General features: G+C 38.8%; 2 protein-coding genes and 1 non-coding gene across 3 annotated transcripts in view; 1 reads left to right on the forward strand and 2 right to left on the reverse strand.

Moving 5' to 3' along the window:
• The window catches only part of LOC133844024 (tyrosine-protein kinase Btk), a 51,695-nt gene that overhangs the window by 2,813 nt on the left and 35,653 nt on the right, over nucleotides 1-13,229 (forward strand). The window lies entirely within an intron of this gene.
• Nucleotides 736-1,534, reverse strand: LOC133850702 (uncharacterized). The gene is made up of 3 exons (XM_062286862.1): nucleotides 1,277-1,534; nucleotides 1,040-1,213; nucleotides 736-983 (listed from the first exon to the last, which is right to left on the reverse strand). The coding sequence occupies exons 1-3, from the start codon at nucleotides 1,520-1,522 to the stop codon at nucleotides 813-815; spliced, it is 591 nt and encodes a 196-aa protein (XP_062142846.1). The 5' UTR covers nucleotides 1,523-1,534; the 3' UTR covers nucleotides 736-812.
• Nucleotides 9,673-9,745, reverse strand: Trnak-uuu (transfer RNA lysine (anticodon UUU)). The gene has a single exon. It is a non-coding gene; the product is annotated as a tRNA-Lys (tRNA).

The following is a 13,229-nucleotide window of genomic DNA, read 5'->3' on the forward strand; positions in this document are numbered from 1 at the left end:
TAAAGCTTTAGATAAGCACTATATTTAAAACTAAGATTGATTTTAGAAACTTGTTCTGTTTTACGATAAAATATATAAATTTGTTCATTTCCAAAACCATTCTTAGCTCTAATTAAAGTACTAATTTAGAGCTAAAAGAATAACCTTTTTATACCCGCTACCCATAGGGTAGAAGGGTATTATAACTTTGTGCCGGCAGGAAATGTATGTAACAGGTAGAAGGAGGCATCTCCGACCCTAAAAAGTATATATATTCTTAATCAGCGTCAACAGCCGAGACGATATAGCCATGTCCGTCTGTCCGTCTGTCCGTATGAACACCTCGATCTCAGAGACTATAAGAGATAGAGCTGTAACTCGACTGTAACTTTCTTACTTGTTTTATTTTTAAAATTCTTTCAGTTTATGTTTTTTTTCACTGTAAAGACTGTCGCACGGGACAAATCCGTCAGAGAATTACTCATATATCGAAACATAACTAATAGCTATTTACTACTCGACAGTTTCTTATTTCCTTGCTTTAAAAGGAAATGTGAAAAAAACATTGGATATTTGTTGTGGTCAGGCAGATTTCATAATGCTTGATTAATCTCTGATTTGATATTTTTCTAAATTATATATTATCAAATTAATTTATTTGTAATCTACAACCGGATTCACGATTCCAATCAGAACGTTTGTTCTATTCAAAAGGAAGAGGGGAAATAAGGTCAAACCTTGATTTATAGCAAATTATTCGTTCAGTTTATGGTAGAAATTCTTTTATTGAAAAATCAACCCGAAAATAACTCGTAATAAATTTTTGGAAACAATTAACTCCGCTTCACATCTCCTAAAATTTCGATGCAGAAGATTGGATTACGAACTTTTTGCCGTTTATCAATGGCTTTTATTATGACAACTACTTTATATCGTCCTTCAGGAATTAGTGTTATTATATTAATATTTATATCGTAAATAAATGTTTTATGAATTAATTTTGTCTGAGGAAATGAAAACCAACATTAAATGCATTCAATTTATGTTGAACAGAACTTACACCGTTCAAAAAACATTTGTCTTTTACGTCCTCTACGTTGGTGATATACTGAGTCCAAAACTTGTACCAATACTGTCTCTTATCATAGAGGAGGCTGCAAACATCGTGAACGTTCATACTTAGCAAGGCATTGATCCATTCTCCACGTTCATAACGAAGCCCCGTTATAGAAGCCTTTTGTATAAATCAGTTACATTTATTATTCAAAACTTTCCTAGAAAATCCATATGCAATTACTTGAAGACGATCAGTTGGTTCGTAATTCCATATAGATGTGACATTTCCTGATACTTCTATTTTATCCCCGATTTCTTTTGTGTGCAGTTCCGATAAATCGAAGAAATTCGAAGCAGCCAGGACGTTGGATGGTTGATGTGAGCATGTCGTAAATATTTCTTCATTTTCAAGTATTAGCCGATAGTTATATGCACTCGCGAAATCCAAGCATAGAATTAGTGCTTTGAAGAATGCGCTTATTTCCATTATTAGCTATAATAATAACTGCTTGCAACGTAGAAATAGTTGTGGTATTTATACATATTATAAATAATGGTTTATCTATTAATGTATATCATTTTTCAGGCAACACGTTGTTACTAGATAATTGTGGTACCCCCACTAATTAGAGCTTAGAGATAGATAGATAGATGATAGATTAATTATCGATTTAATTATATTTTACGAAACAAGTGAATTTCCGGATTGCCGATTCATTTTACGACACACATTGAATTTTAGAGGCATTTATAGAATTCCTCGACAAATCTTGGAAACCACTCAAAAATTAGGTTAAGTTGAGCTTTGAGCTTTGATTCTTTTTTGATCACTTTTAAATTTCTTCAAAATTATATATTTCTTAAATAGAGCATTCTTTAGTAATGCCAATGCATGACCTAAGATCTCTCATACTCTCTTTGGCTCACTGTTTCCTGTCTCTCTTACTATCACTCTCTCTCTTTCTCTGGTGTTGTGCTTTGTCTTTTGTTTATCAACTGAGCTGCTGGGAGACAAAGGCTCAGATAGCACGTTCAAGGGATGGAAAGGGGAAGACAAGAGAGTCTATCGCTGGCCATTATTCATGTTTAAGTGGGTGTCTCGACCTGTCGTCATGGTTTCGTCATTTATTGCGTCGTTATTGCAGCACCTAACGCAACGTAGGAACATAACTTTCGGTGGGGGCGGGGTAGACTAGGGATGCTCCCTTTGAGAGGGAGGCGGGCAACGAACGGAGGCGGGCGGGAGTGTATTTTGAATGGGAGCACAGCTGCCAGAGGCTCGTGTCTTTGGTATTCGTTTCAAAACAAATGTGTGTTCGGCTGTCGTTAAATTCTCGTCGTCGTCGTCGTCGTCGTCGTCGTCGGCAAATCCTTCCAGTCTACAGTGGTGTGTAAGGATTTTTGTGGTTGGACAAACACACCCTGCCAGCAGCTGTTCGCAGCTGTTTCCAGCGACGCCGGCAAACAAAAATGTAAGGGACGCACCCCCGATTCGTAGAGAGTGTAGAGTGCAGAGTGTAGAGTTGCCATCCTATCCCGTTTGTTTTATCCCGTTTGGCCATTTTCCCAATTGGAAGTGCTCCTGGATTACTGTGTCGGCAAAACGAAGTTCACTAACCGTCGTCGCCACGGAGTTTCTAGCGTTTCCTCGCCGCGTGCGGACGTCTGTTTTTCTCACCTTGCGATTCTTCAACACAACGCTTTTACGCCCTAAACTACAAAAAATTGAAAATTAAATTACAAGTGTATCTTAACATAATTCCTAAAACAAAAATAAGTTTGTAACTTTTGCGTTACTTTCGGGTGCAAAGGAAAAAAAGCATCTTTTTTTGTTGGGATATTTTTCCAAGCGCGTCGCCGGCTGCCACCCTTGAAAATTTCGGTCGGTTTTTTCGGACGAAGCGGTATTTGAAACAACCCTTATGCGAAATATATAACCAACACTTTTTTGCCGCATTTCCAATAACTTTCTAATCAAACCAAAGTGTCTTCTATGCCCGTCTACTGCGTGTGTTTGTGCAAGACAAGTGAACGTGCCACACACACCCACACACACACACACACACATACGGTCATATGCCACATAAGATCCCAAAGAAATACTTTGCAATAACTCAAATTCAAATTTTGCAATAGATAACGAGCGACAAGAAAAAGTAAAAGAAAAAAAAAGCCCCACCCAAGTCACAAAAAGTTTGCTCAAGTGTGGCGAGTGTGTTTGTGTTGTTGTCTCGCTCACTCATCGTATTGTTGTTGTTATTGTTGTTGCCGCACCCTGGAGCCACAAAAATTAAAAGGATTATCGCCAAGTGTCGCCATAGCTTAGGTAAGCTGTAATTAATTTAGCTTAGTGACACTAACTAAATTAACAATGCTACTCGAAGCTTATAAAAGTTGAAGCTATCAAGTTACCTCCATTTTTGTTTGTTGCTATCATTACTTTCTTTACCTTTTACCAGTTACTTTATTCAGTAATTTTGTTATTCGTTTATAGTCTTCTTCTAGTTGCTTGCATCATCATTGAGTTATTCAATTTTACCCTTTTTTCAGCTGCTCACTATTTATTTTCATCATTGCCTTCCTCAGCTGTCCACCCTTTTGGCTGGTGTTTTCCTTGTTTTCCCCCATATTTTTCCACTTCAACTGCTTTACGGAGTTTGAGGTTCGTTGAACTTGTGGTGGTAAATGCTCAATTAATTGATTGATACTGGACTCTCGGCTGTCTGTCTGTCGCCTAGTCATGTCTATTGGGGTCACTTGCCTGCTCTGCATTTAGTCATTGCACTCTCTTCTCCTTGGCACTGAGCGAGGGAGGTGCTTAGGTAGTTAGTTAGTTAGGTGTAGGGGGTGTCATGGTCATTAACCTGTCATAAAAAATAAAAATCGCTGCTCGCAAGTCCCACGACTCTAGAGCTATGGCTCACCAAGCTGGTATGCTAATTGAACCGAGCTTTGTTTGTAAACACTTGGCCAACACCTCCTCCTCCACCTCCACCTCCTCCGCTTTTAACTTCAGCTCCTCCATTTCGTTATGCTTTGCGCTGTCCGGCCCTCTAATACATTTCTCGCAGATTAAGGTTGTATATAACAATTTTCCTAAAGGGCCCAAGCGAAGGCGCAGGCAACGCATGTTAAGCTCAGCTCGGATTGTTCAACGAATGGCAAATACTCTTTAACTCGAAAAGCATTAAATAGAGATAGAGTTATTCTTGGTATGCTCAATTTAACTATAAAGATGATAACAAATATTAAAGAATGCTTTAAAATTAAAAAAAAAGAAATATTGAAAACTCCAACTAACTTTTAAATAAATCCAACTGTAGACAGTTTTAAGATAGCATTTGATATTTTGTTTTCAAGAATATTTAGAAGCATTTTTTAAACGTAATAGTTTTAGTCTAGTTTTTATTCTCATTTCTCCTTTTTTACTGTATAAATTTTTTTTCTAATACAGCCTTTTATATTCCAACGTTTATTTGAATTCAAATTAAATTGTTTAAAGACAAAAATGTTCTTTTAGAATTTAGTTGCTAACTTGAAATGAATTCTTTACTAAAAGAAGCTACTTTGGTTACATTTTCTGCATTTAAATTGCCTGACTTGGGCTGGGCTACCTCTTTGGCAGTATTATGAGCATAGTGTAAAAGTTAATGGAGGTGCCATCTGCCCAACTGACCATCAGCTGCCACCTCCGCGCCCCTTGTAGCTGCAACTCCATTTACGCCTCGTAAAACGTTGTAAATGCCTTTGGACAATCAGGCAAAAGACGAACCTCGGAGGGGCCTTGGTGTGTGGGCCTCCATTCTGTTCGGTAGCCATTTGGAATTGGAATCGTTGGCCATTGGCATTGGCAAAAATACTTCTTGTTTTTATGACCTTTGCTTTTTTTTATGGCACACTCGTCGCCCACAGACTTGAAGAGGACTGGCGAAGAAGCGCGGGGTGGGGGGTGAGAAAAGTTGCTTGATCAATCTCCATAACTGTGCGGCATTTTCAATTAGGCATTTCAATTTATCACCTCACATTTCACTTTACTGCACTGCTCTATGCAGTGTCTTCGACTCTCTTTCTCTCTCGCTTTTCGTTTCGGATTATTACTCATCGAATGCATTCAAATTCTTCACGAATTGACACCTTCTTTTGCTGCCCAATGGCCCAAAGCCGATTTCGTAGAATTACAAGTCGCCTGCAGTCGCTTCGCCTGTGTCTGACAAATTAGCGCAGCAGCTAAAGCTGTTTTCTTTTAATACCCTGCCTGTATCACATGGGTTGGAAGGGTGTGTTAATGCCACAATCGAAGGGGAGGCAACTTCTTGCTCTTAAAATAACTAACTGAGAGTATAAGAATTTGAACTTAAAATAACTACCTATATGTCTGAGAGTAAAATAAATAGATCTTAAAATATCTATCTGGTATAAACAAGTAACAATCCTTTTAACACAAATCAACATTATTTAATAAATAATACTCCTATTTCGAACAAGAACTTAAGAATTTGAACATAAAATAACTACATAGATATTTGAGAGTATAAGAACTTTACCTTAAAATAACTACCTAGATACCTGAGAGTATAAGAACTTAAAAATAACTGCCTAGATATCTACGAGTAAAAATTCAGTAACTATCTGTTGAATACAAATCAAAATCATTTGATAATTATTTCACTCCTCTTTCGATCTTTTCAGTAACTATACAATTGAGAGCTTATTTTACAAATGCTTTTTACTTTACCTCTACATCTTTCGATGTTTGTTTGTTTTTAACGAGTATCTCAAAGTCGAGCACACTTCGCTATCGTTTTCTTACTTTTAATTCGCTTGTCGGGTGGTCGCCAGCAGACTCGGCTTGTTTTTTTCTGTTGAAATTGACGCCAAAACGAAAATGTTTTTTGATAAACTTTAGCAATGTCTCCCAGACACTGACAGATGTCGTCCCCAAACAGAAAGATGCTCGACTCTCAATGTGAATGTGATTGTGAGTGTGAATGTGGCAACGCATCGCATTGGATCGCATTGCGTGGCATGTCTGACTGGTCCACATGTTGCGGTCGGTTGGCAACAATCAAGCGACAACGGACGACGTCTGTGGCACCTCATTTATAAGCCTAAAATTACAGTTACCCTGTTTTGCTTAAAGTCCTGGTCTTTATCGCTTTTTATGTGTGTGCCACATACGGACTCAGCTTCTCTTTCTTTTGTCGTCCTGAATCATGTTGTACTTTTGCTTTCGTGGCTTACAGCACAGCATAATCTTTGACATACAATTGCGAAGGCATTAAATTGAAATTATAAATATTTATATTTGTAATATTATCAATTCAGAATTACATTTGAATATGAAATATTTTGATGCGAAATGTTTATCAGAGTTCGTTCAAACTAAATTTATGAAACACTTTAATAAGAAACTACACTTATTAATGATTTAATTAAAAAAGTTTCTTCCATATTTCAAGTTGAATACAAGACTTACTCTTAGCATTTCTAAAATGTATTTATAATATATTTTAATTCTTGAACTCTTCTGCTGTATAGCGTATTAAAGTGTCGGTGGTATCATGTAGTACATTAAGCTCTTGGGCCAGCTGACTAATTGCCAGCAATTTGGCCATTTACATATGCCCATTACATATCAATTGTGGTGCTTGTTGCACAGCTCGAATGGGCTCTGACTGGTTACAGAGTGGGGCCAAGCCCTTCAATAAACACTTGTAACCAAATTATGAATCATAATCAAAAAGGTAACAACACTTGGTACTCGGTACTCGTTTACTTTTGCTGCTGCTGCTGCTCTCTTAACAAAAGCGAATGTCATGCGACCGACCACAGACCACAAAACCTGTTGGTTTCGCCGATAGCTGCTTTTAGTCTCATTGTCTCCTATAAGCCGCATGTCTACATGATTTGCCTATTAACGGTTTGCTTATTGTATGGGCCAAGGATGATTCATCATCAAATGCAGCTCTAGCTTCAGTTTGCGGTGGGTCTTGGCCATTAAATAGGAGTTGGAGTCGGAGTCGAAGTTGCTGCTCAGCATGCCCAATGAGCCTACTTCTAATGAGAAGCAGCTTATGGCCAGGTTGTGCTGCTGGTCGATGCTTTTGTCTATGTCTATGTTTCTGGTACCGGGACGAAGATGAAGACGACGACGACGACGACGCTTTGTCTGTGCCGCAATCGCAGTCGGAGTCGCAGCTTTTCATGCTTCATTATGCGCCTTTGAAAGCATCACTTGCTACCTGTCCTCTGTCTGTGTCCTGCTTTTCAGCCCTCACTCTAGTCTCTGGTCTGGATCCTTTGTGTGTGTCTCGTCACGCTAGGACGAGCAGGAACATTGAGTTATTGCATATTGCTGCCAAGCTTAAGAGAGCTGAGCGCTGTAAAATCTCATCATCTCGCACAAAGGGCTTCAATCAGCAGCAGCAACAGCTGCCACTGCCACTGCCTCATGAAGCAAGTGTCCCCAGCCCGAAGCTAGGCAGCAAACTACTTCTTTTTTTTTTAGCTTTTTTTTTGGGCCGGGCTCGTAAACAATCGTTTAATTGGAATTATGTTTAAAAATAAACGCCTTTCTATTGAAAAACGAGCCCCACTACGCTAAAGACTTTTAAAGATTTTCGCCTTTATTTTATTGGCTTTATCGCTTCAGCTATTTCCGCTGCTGTGTTTGTTGGCCGTTAATTTGAAGCTCACGCGCGAGCCTCGAAAAGCAAAAACCCCGAAACCAAAACCAAAACCAAACCGATCCCAATAATTAGAAATCAAAGCCGGTTCTCCCAAACACAAATACACACACATCGAAGGCGCGATGTGACGACGATCTCTGATGTTCCTAAACTTGTCTACTTTCGTATTCCAAAATGTTATCACGAACGATGCTCAATGGTCGTCATCGTCGTCGTCGTTGTCGTACGTTTGGTCAAAACCGCATCGCTGCGTGCTACAAGTTTGTTGTTGTTTTAGCTGCTTTATTTTTTTGTGTTATTCTTTTAGCCCATTTCAAGCCCGTTTACTGTGGCTGTGGCTGATGATTGATCTTATCGCGGTTCGCAGCGCGTGAGTCATCATAAAACAAAACAGAAAACATATAATAAAAAAGCGAAGAACAACATCTTCTTCAGCAGCCGCCGTCGCAAGTTGTTAGCTGTTTTGTACTTTATGGCCTGGACAGGGGTTTAAGTTCATAACTCAATGCGGCTGCCTTCATAAGCTGCGTGCGATCTCTGACTTTCCACAGAACGGGTCGGACTGGTGGCCCACCGCAAAGGCCGTTCGAATCGTTCACTTTTGCACCATGGGATGGATTGAAAATGTTGTGCCAATATTAAGAAATGAATTGTTGAAAGCTTAAACCAGAAAACTTAGAATAATTAGCCAGATTATACCCAAATCCATATTAGAATACTCTACTTTACTTTTAATTGTAAATTTATTTATTTATTTAAAATGGTTAGCTATAATTATAATTAATACTAACACACACTATTGGTATAGCACTGGCTGCAAAGGGCATCAGCTTGGTAAATTGTGAATTATAATATAATAATAAAACTGTTCAGGAGAATTTGAACTTTTCAACTTAAAGAGATGAATGAACTTTAAGAAAATCTTTAACAAAGAGCATCACAAAAGACTTTTAGCTTTTATTTCCAAAAACTCTAAATTGCCTATTGCAAATAAAAAATGTATTAAAATTATTTTTTATTATTTCTAAAAGAAATAGTTCAGCTTAAACTTTTTATAAATTTAGAATTTAATTTTGGAAATTCAAATATAATTAAAAGTACTCTGCTTAAAGCATCTTTAAGGAATTCGAGACTAATATTGTCTATAAATTAATCGATTGTTCCCACTGTGCATTGACATCGATTTCGATGTTATTTCCTGGTAAAATGCGTAACTGTAAAACAGACCGCCAAACAAAACAAACAATTGTTGTCCAGCCCAAGATGATAAATTGCTTTGGACCTTGACTTGACTAATTTCCGATTTTAATGAAAATTTCTCCAAATCAAAATTCCGTGAATCTGTCATGCATATCGTCGTCGTCGTCGTCGTCGTATAAATTGCAACTCCTGCGCTGCAAGCATGCATAGGCCAGACTATAGTAGTGAGTGAATGAATGATTCAATCGCTTTGGCATCCGCCCCGCATCCGGTTGGCATTACAGTTGCAAGGAGGAGGAGGCCATAACCGAGTGTGGCACATACATAACATATGTGTGTCCGCCAATCTTGTTTTTTGTTTTTTGGGGGCGTTGCGCACTCATCGCTCAGGAATTGCGCAGACTGCGCTTCTTTTGGCTGCTTGGACACGAGCTCGTAGAAGAAGACATGGTCCGAAATGAAAACAAAAACAAAAGCAAAACGCAAAAGCAAGCAATCACCGCGGGCGTTGCTCGTCTGTGCTCTACTGGCTGGCGAGCCGCCTTCTTCCTGCACTAATTGCGAGCATGTTGCATGTGCCCCGACTGCATGCATTTTTATGAATGAAACTTTATTTGGCCGTTGGCATTTTCCCACACGCACAAAAGGAGCTCGAGTTAGCCTCTAATACGCATTCCCATTCATCTCCTTGATAAAAATATGAATTTAATAAATAAAAAATTTAATAAAAAAAGCAAAAAAGTTGGATCGCCCGAGCAGGGACTTGAACCCTGGACCCTTGGATTAAAAGTCCAATGCTCTACCGACTGAGCTACCCGGGCACTTGCAAGCTGAGGCGCTGTGAGCGCACATAAACCCAGCAAAAGAGCGCGACGTCTGCTCTCTGTGAGCTGCCTGTGTGTGTATTGTTGTTGTTGCCATCTCGCTCTGGCACACATGTTGCTGCCATGTGCAGGCAACTAAAAATAGCACAAGCAGACGAGAACACATTAGTTTCGTTGCTTTTGCATTCCTAATATTTGTATTAATAATCAGTGCTAAATATATTTATCGCATGCGATAATTTCGTTCTCTCGTGATAGAAATTTACGATAAATTTAGCAGACAAAGGAAAGAAAGAAATTCATTAATTGTGGTATTTCAAATTGATTGGTAATATTTTTAGATAAACGCAATTAATTAAAAGCAAATAGTTTGCATACTCCAAGTGAAGTTTATTTGGTTTACGACTTTGGTCGCGTCATTGTAAAATATATGTATGCACATACATACATACGTATAATATATCCAGTGAACGACCTCCGCTGCGTTGTTGCAGCTCATGAAATGCATTTATCAAAACATAAAAATAAACACAAATTGCTTCAGAAATAGACAAAGGCAACGCATACGCGAACGCAGGCATCGTTCATCGGGTGTTCGAAGAAAGTATTTAAACAGCTAACCAAGCGAAGACCCGCGATCCGGGACACGGGTTGACTTGGTTAACATCTGAGAAAGCGAATGAGAATTGGGAATGAGAATGGGAATGGAAATGCCTATGCGTAGGGGTATTTTCCACAGCTGTCAGGAGAAGCACTCGCATGTAATTATGTCGAGGGTTGCGGGGGGAATTCTTTATATGTTTCTTATACGTTTAGTATTTTGGTGTATCGTTATTATGGAGGTTTGCCTTTTGACCTTATGACTGACAATTTCCTCTGCGCATTTATAAGCTTAGCCCCCCACCATTGTTACCATTCAATTATGTCTCTCTCCTCTTCTCTTCCCTGACTCTAACTTCTTTTAAGCAGTCTCTCACTTCATTTTCATTTTTGTTTGCTGGCTCTTTGTCATTTTCCGGCCTTACACAAGTTTTCCATATGTTTGTTTAATACATTTTAAGCGCTTTTTAAGCGTTCAAGTCACGATTTTCATATTTATACGACAACATGTGGCAGACGGGTTGACTGAGTTCTTTGGCAAGGGGAGCAAGAGGGGGGAAAGGGGCAGCACACCTTTTTTGGCTGATTGATCAGCTGTGTGTATGTGTGTGTGTGTGTGTTGCTTGGATCTTATCTGCGGCGCATCTTTGACTTCGATTTTCTATTTTTTCTTCTTGGTTTCTATAAATTTAATTATTGAGATTTTGTATGAACTTTTTGTTTTTTTTCGTCTTATTCAGAGGCGTTGCTTATCTTGCATTTTATCGCCAACGCGCGCTTTTGGTTTTTATATTTTTCCCAGACTACAAAATCATCATGATTACGACGATGATGATGATAGATCACTTGATCATCATTATGCATCCAAAAAATTCCAGCTAAAAAGCCAGTTCATGCATGGGCGGCCTTTCCCAGGACGCTTGTGGGGGGCTAAATTATAGCGTAGGCTTTCAACATGCATACAAAAAGAAAAGAAACAAAATAACAACTCACAATGCAAATTTCTACAAAAGACAACAACAGAACAACACACACAGCTCGAAGGAAAGGAAGTCATCAGGTGAAGTTAGATGATGCCTAGATACAAAACGGGACAGGAAGAAGCGTAGACAGCAGACAGACAGCGAGTGGACATGACTCAGCAGCTAGTTGGCAGCTCCAGCTAGCGCTGCCAGAAGAAATACGAAATGTTTTCAACGCCAAATTAATTACACTGAGAAACACAGAAATGCTGGCAGTCAAGCATGTCCTTTGATGTGAGAAAAGAAAAAAACCAGCAACAACAACAGCAACAGCAGCAGCAAAAGACAACACACAAATTATTATGCATATGAACTGAAAATGTGTTTTCAGTTTCGTTTTCATTTTCATTGGAAAAATGCATCTGCATTTTGTGTGTATACCCAGTACACAGATGATTGAAAGGGTGTAATAGGTGGAATAAAGTTTTGTAGCATAGAAGAGGTGAACGCACTCGATAGTATGAAGCATTATTTTTGATTAGCACTTAAGTGTGACCAGATTTGTGAATTCTAAAGCAGCTAAAATTGAACACATCGAAGTGGCATGAGCTTTTTAAAGAGTTTAAGTTGATGTGTCAAATATTGACACTTTAATACCTCCTTGAATTTACTATTTGCCTTATACATTTTACAGGTTATTATAGCCATTATTTAATGTACATATATTACAGACATTTTTCTTACTTTACTCATTTATTTAACTTATTGTATGTTGAAGTTTTAAGTTTCGATCCCCAAAAATAGTTAGTTATTTTAAGTATGGTATAGGATATCTCATAGTCGTGCACTCTGTAGTTGTAGCTTTCTTACATGCTATTTTCTTGTGGGAAATGAAAATTTATTGCTCGGCTGCTGACCCCTGGCCATACTCCTACCCCTTATCCCCTACTCCAACTCCAATTCCAATTCCAACTGCAACCTAAACTCCTACTCTTATTTTTTGTTACCATCCCAAAACTCATGTCCAGTTCGTCCGTGAAATTGAAAAGCCATTAGATACATTAGCTGAGTATCTTGAAGTACTTCAGCTGCACAAATGCTGCAAGCTCTGGCTGGCTGTCTGGCTGTCTGTCTCTTGTTTTTATTACAGTTATAATTTATTTGAGACAATTTTTCAATGCAACAATCGCGGCATGTGGTCACACAGGTCAGACCAGGGCAGGCTTGGCCTAAGAAGCGCCCCAAAGGCGCGTTATCAATCATGCAACGTCGCGTCGCGTTGCGTCGCATTTTGTTTCCATTTTCCCCCCATTTTCGATTTTCGATTCTCCATTGTCGTCGTCGTCTTCATCGTTATTCGGCAGCCAGACTTCCAGACTTTGCACTCGTCACATTCGTTACGCACGCATCTCACAGCAGACACAGAACATGCCTCATCGTGCCACATGCAACAACGCAGTTTGCTTTCCATTAATCAACATTGAAATGTTGCACTCGCCGACACTTGATCGTTGATCGAACTGAACACGAAAGTTATTTGATTTTCCTCTCGCTATGCTGAATTGCCTCATTAGCTACACATTAGTGAACATTATTTTCCAAGCGTGGGAGGGGTCGTCCCCCTCTCCCTCCCTATCTCGAGATAAAATATAAATTTACTTTTCTCAGGAACAAAATGTGTCATTGAGTCAATGTTGAGCTAACGGAGCTTCAAGTCTTTATTGAAGCAAATACGTTATTGAACTCTGGAATGTTTGTTGTGTGGTCTTCGAAACTTCTATTTGGTTTACGTGTTTTTAATACACTTTCACATATCTGAAAATACTTATATATCTTAAGATACTTTTATATATATCTTAAAACGTTTCAGCATGAAGATCTTAGTTGCTCTGGTTCATCTCATTGCAATTTGGAATTGT

The sequence above is a fragment of the Drosophila sulfurigaster genome, chromosome 2L (genome assembly GCF_023558435.1).
Source record: "Drosophila sulfurigaster albostrigata strain 15112-1811.04 chromosome 2L, ASM2355843v2, whole genome shotgun sequence".
NCBI classification, from domain to species: Eukaryota; Metazoa; Arthropoda; class Insecta; order Diptera; family Drosophilidae; genus Drosophila; species Drosophila sulfurigaster.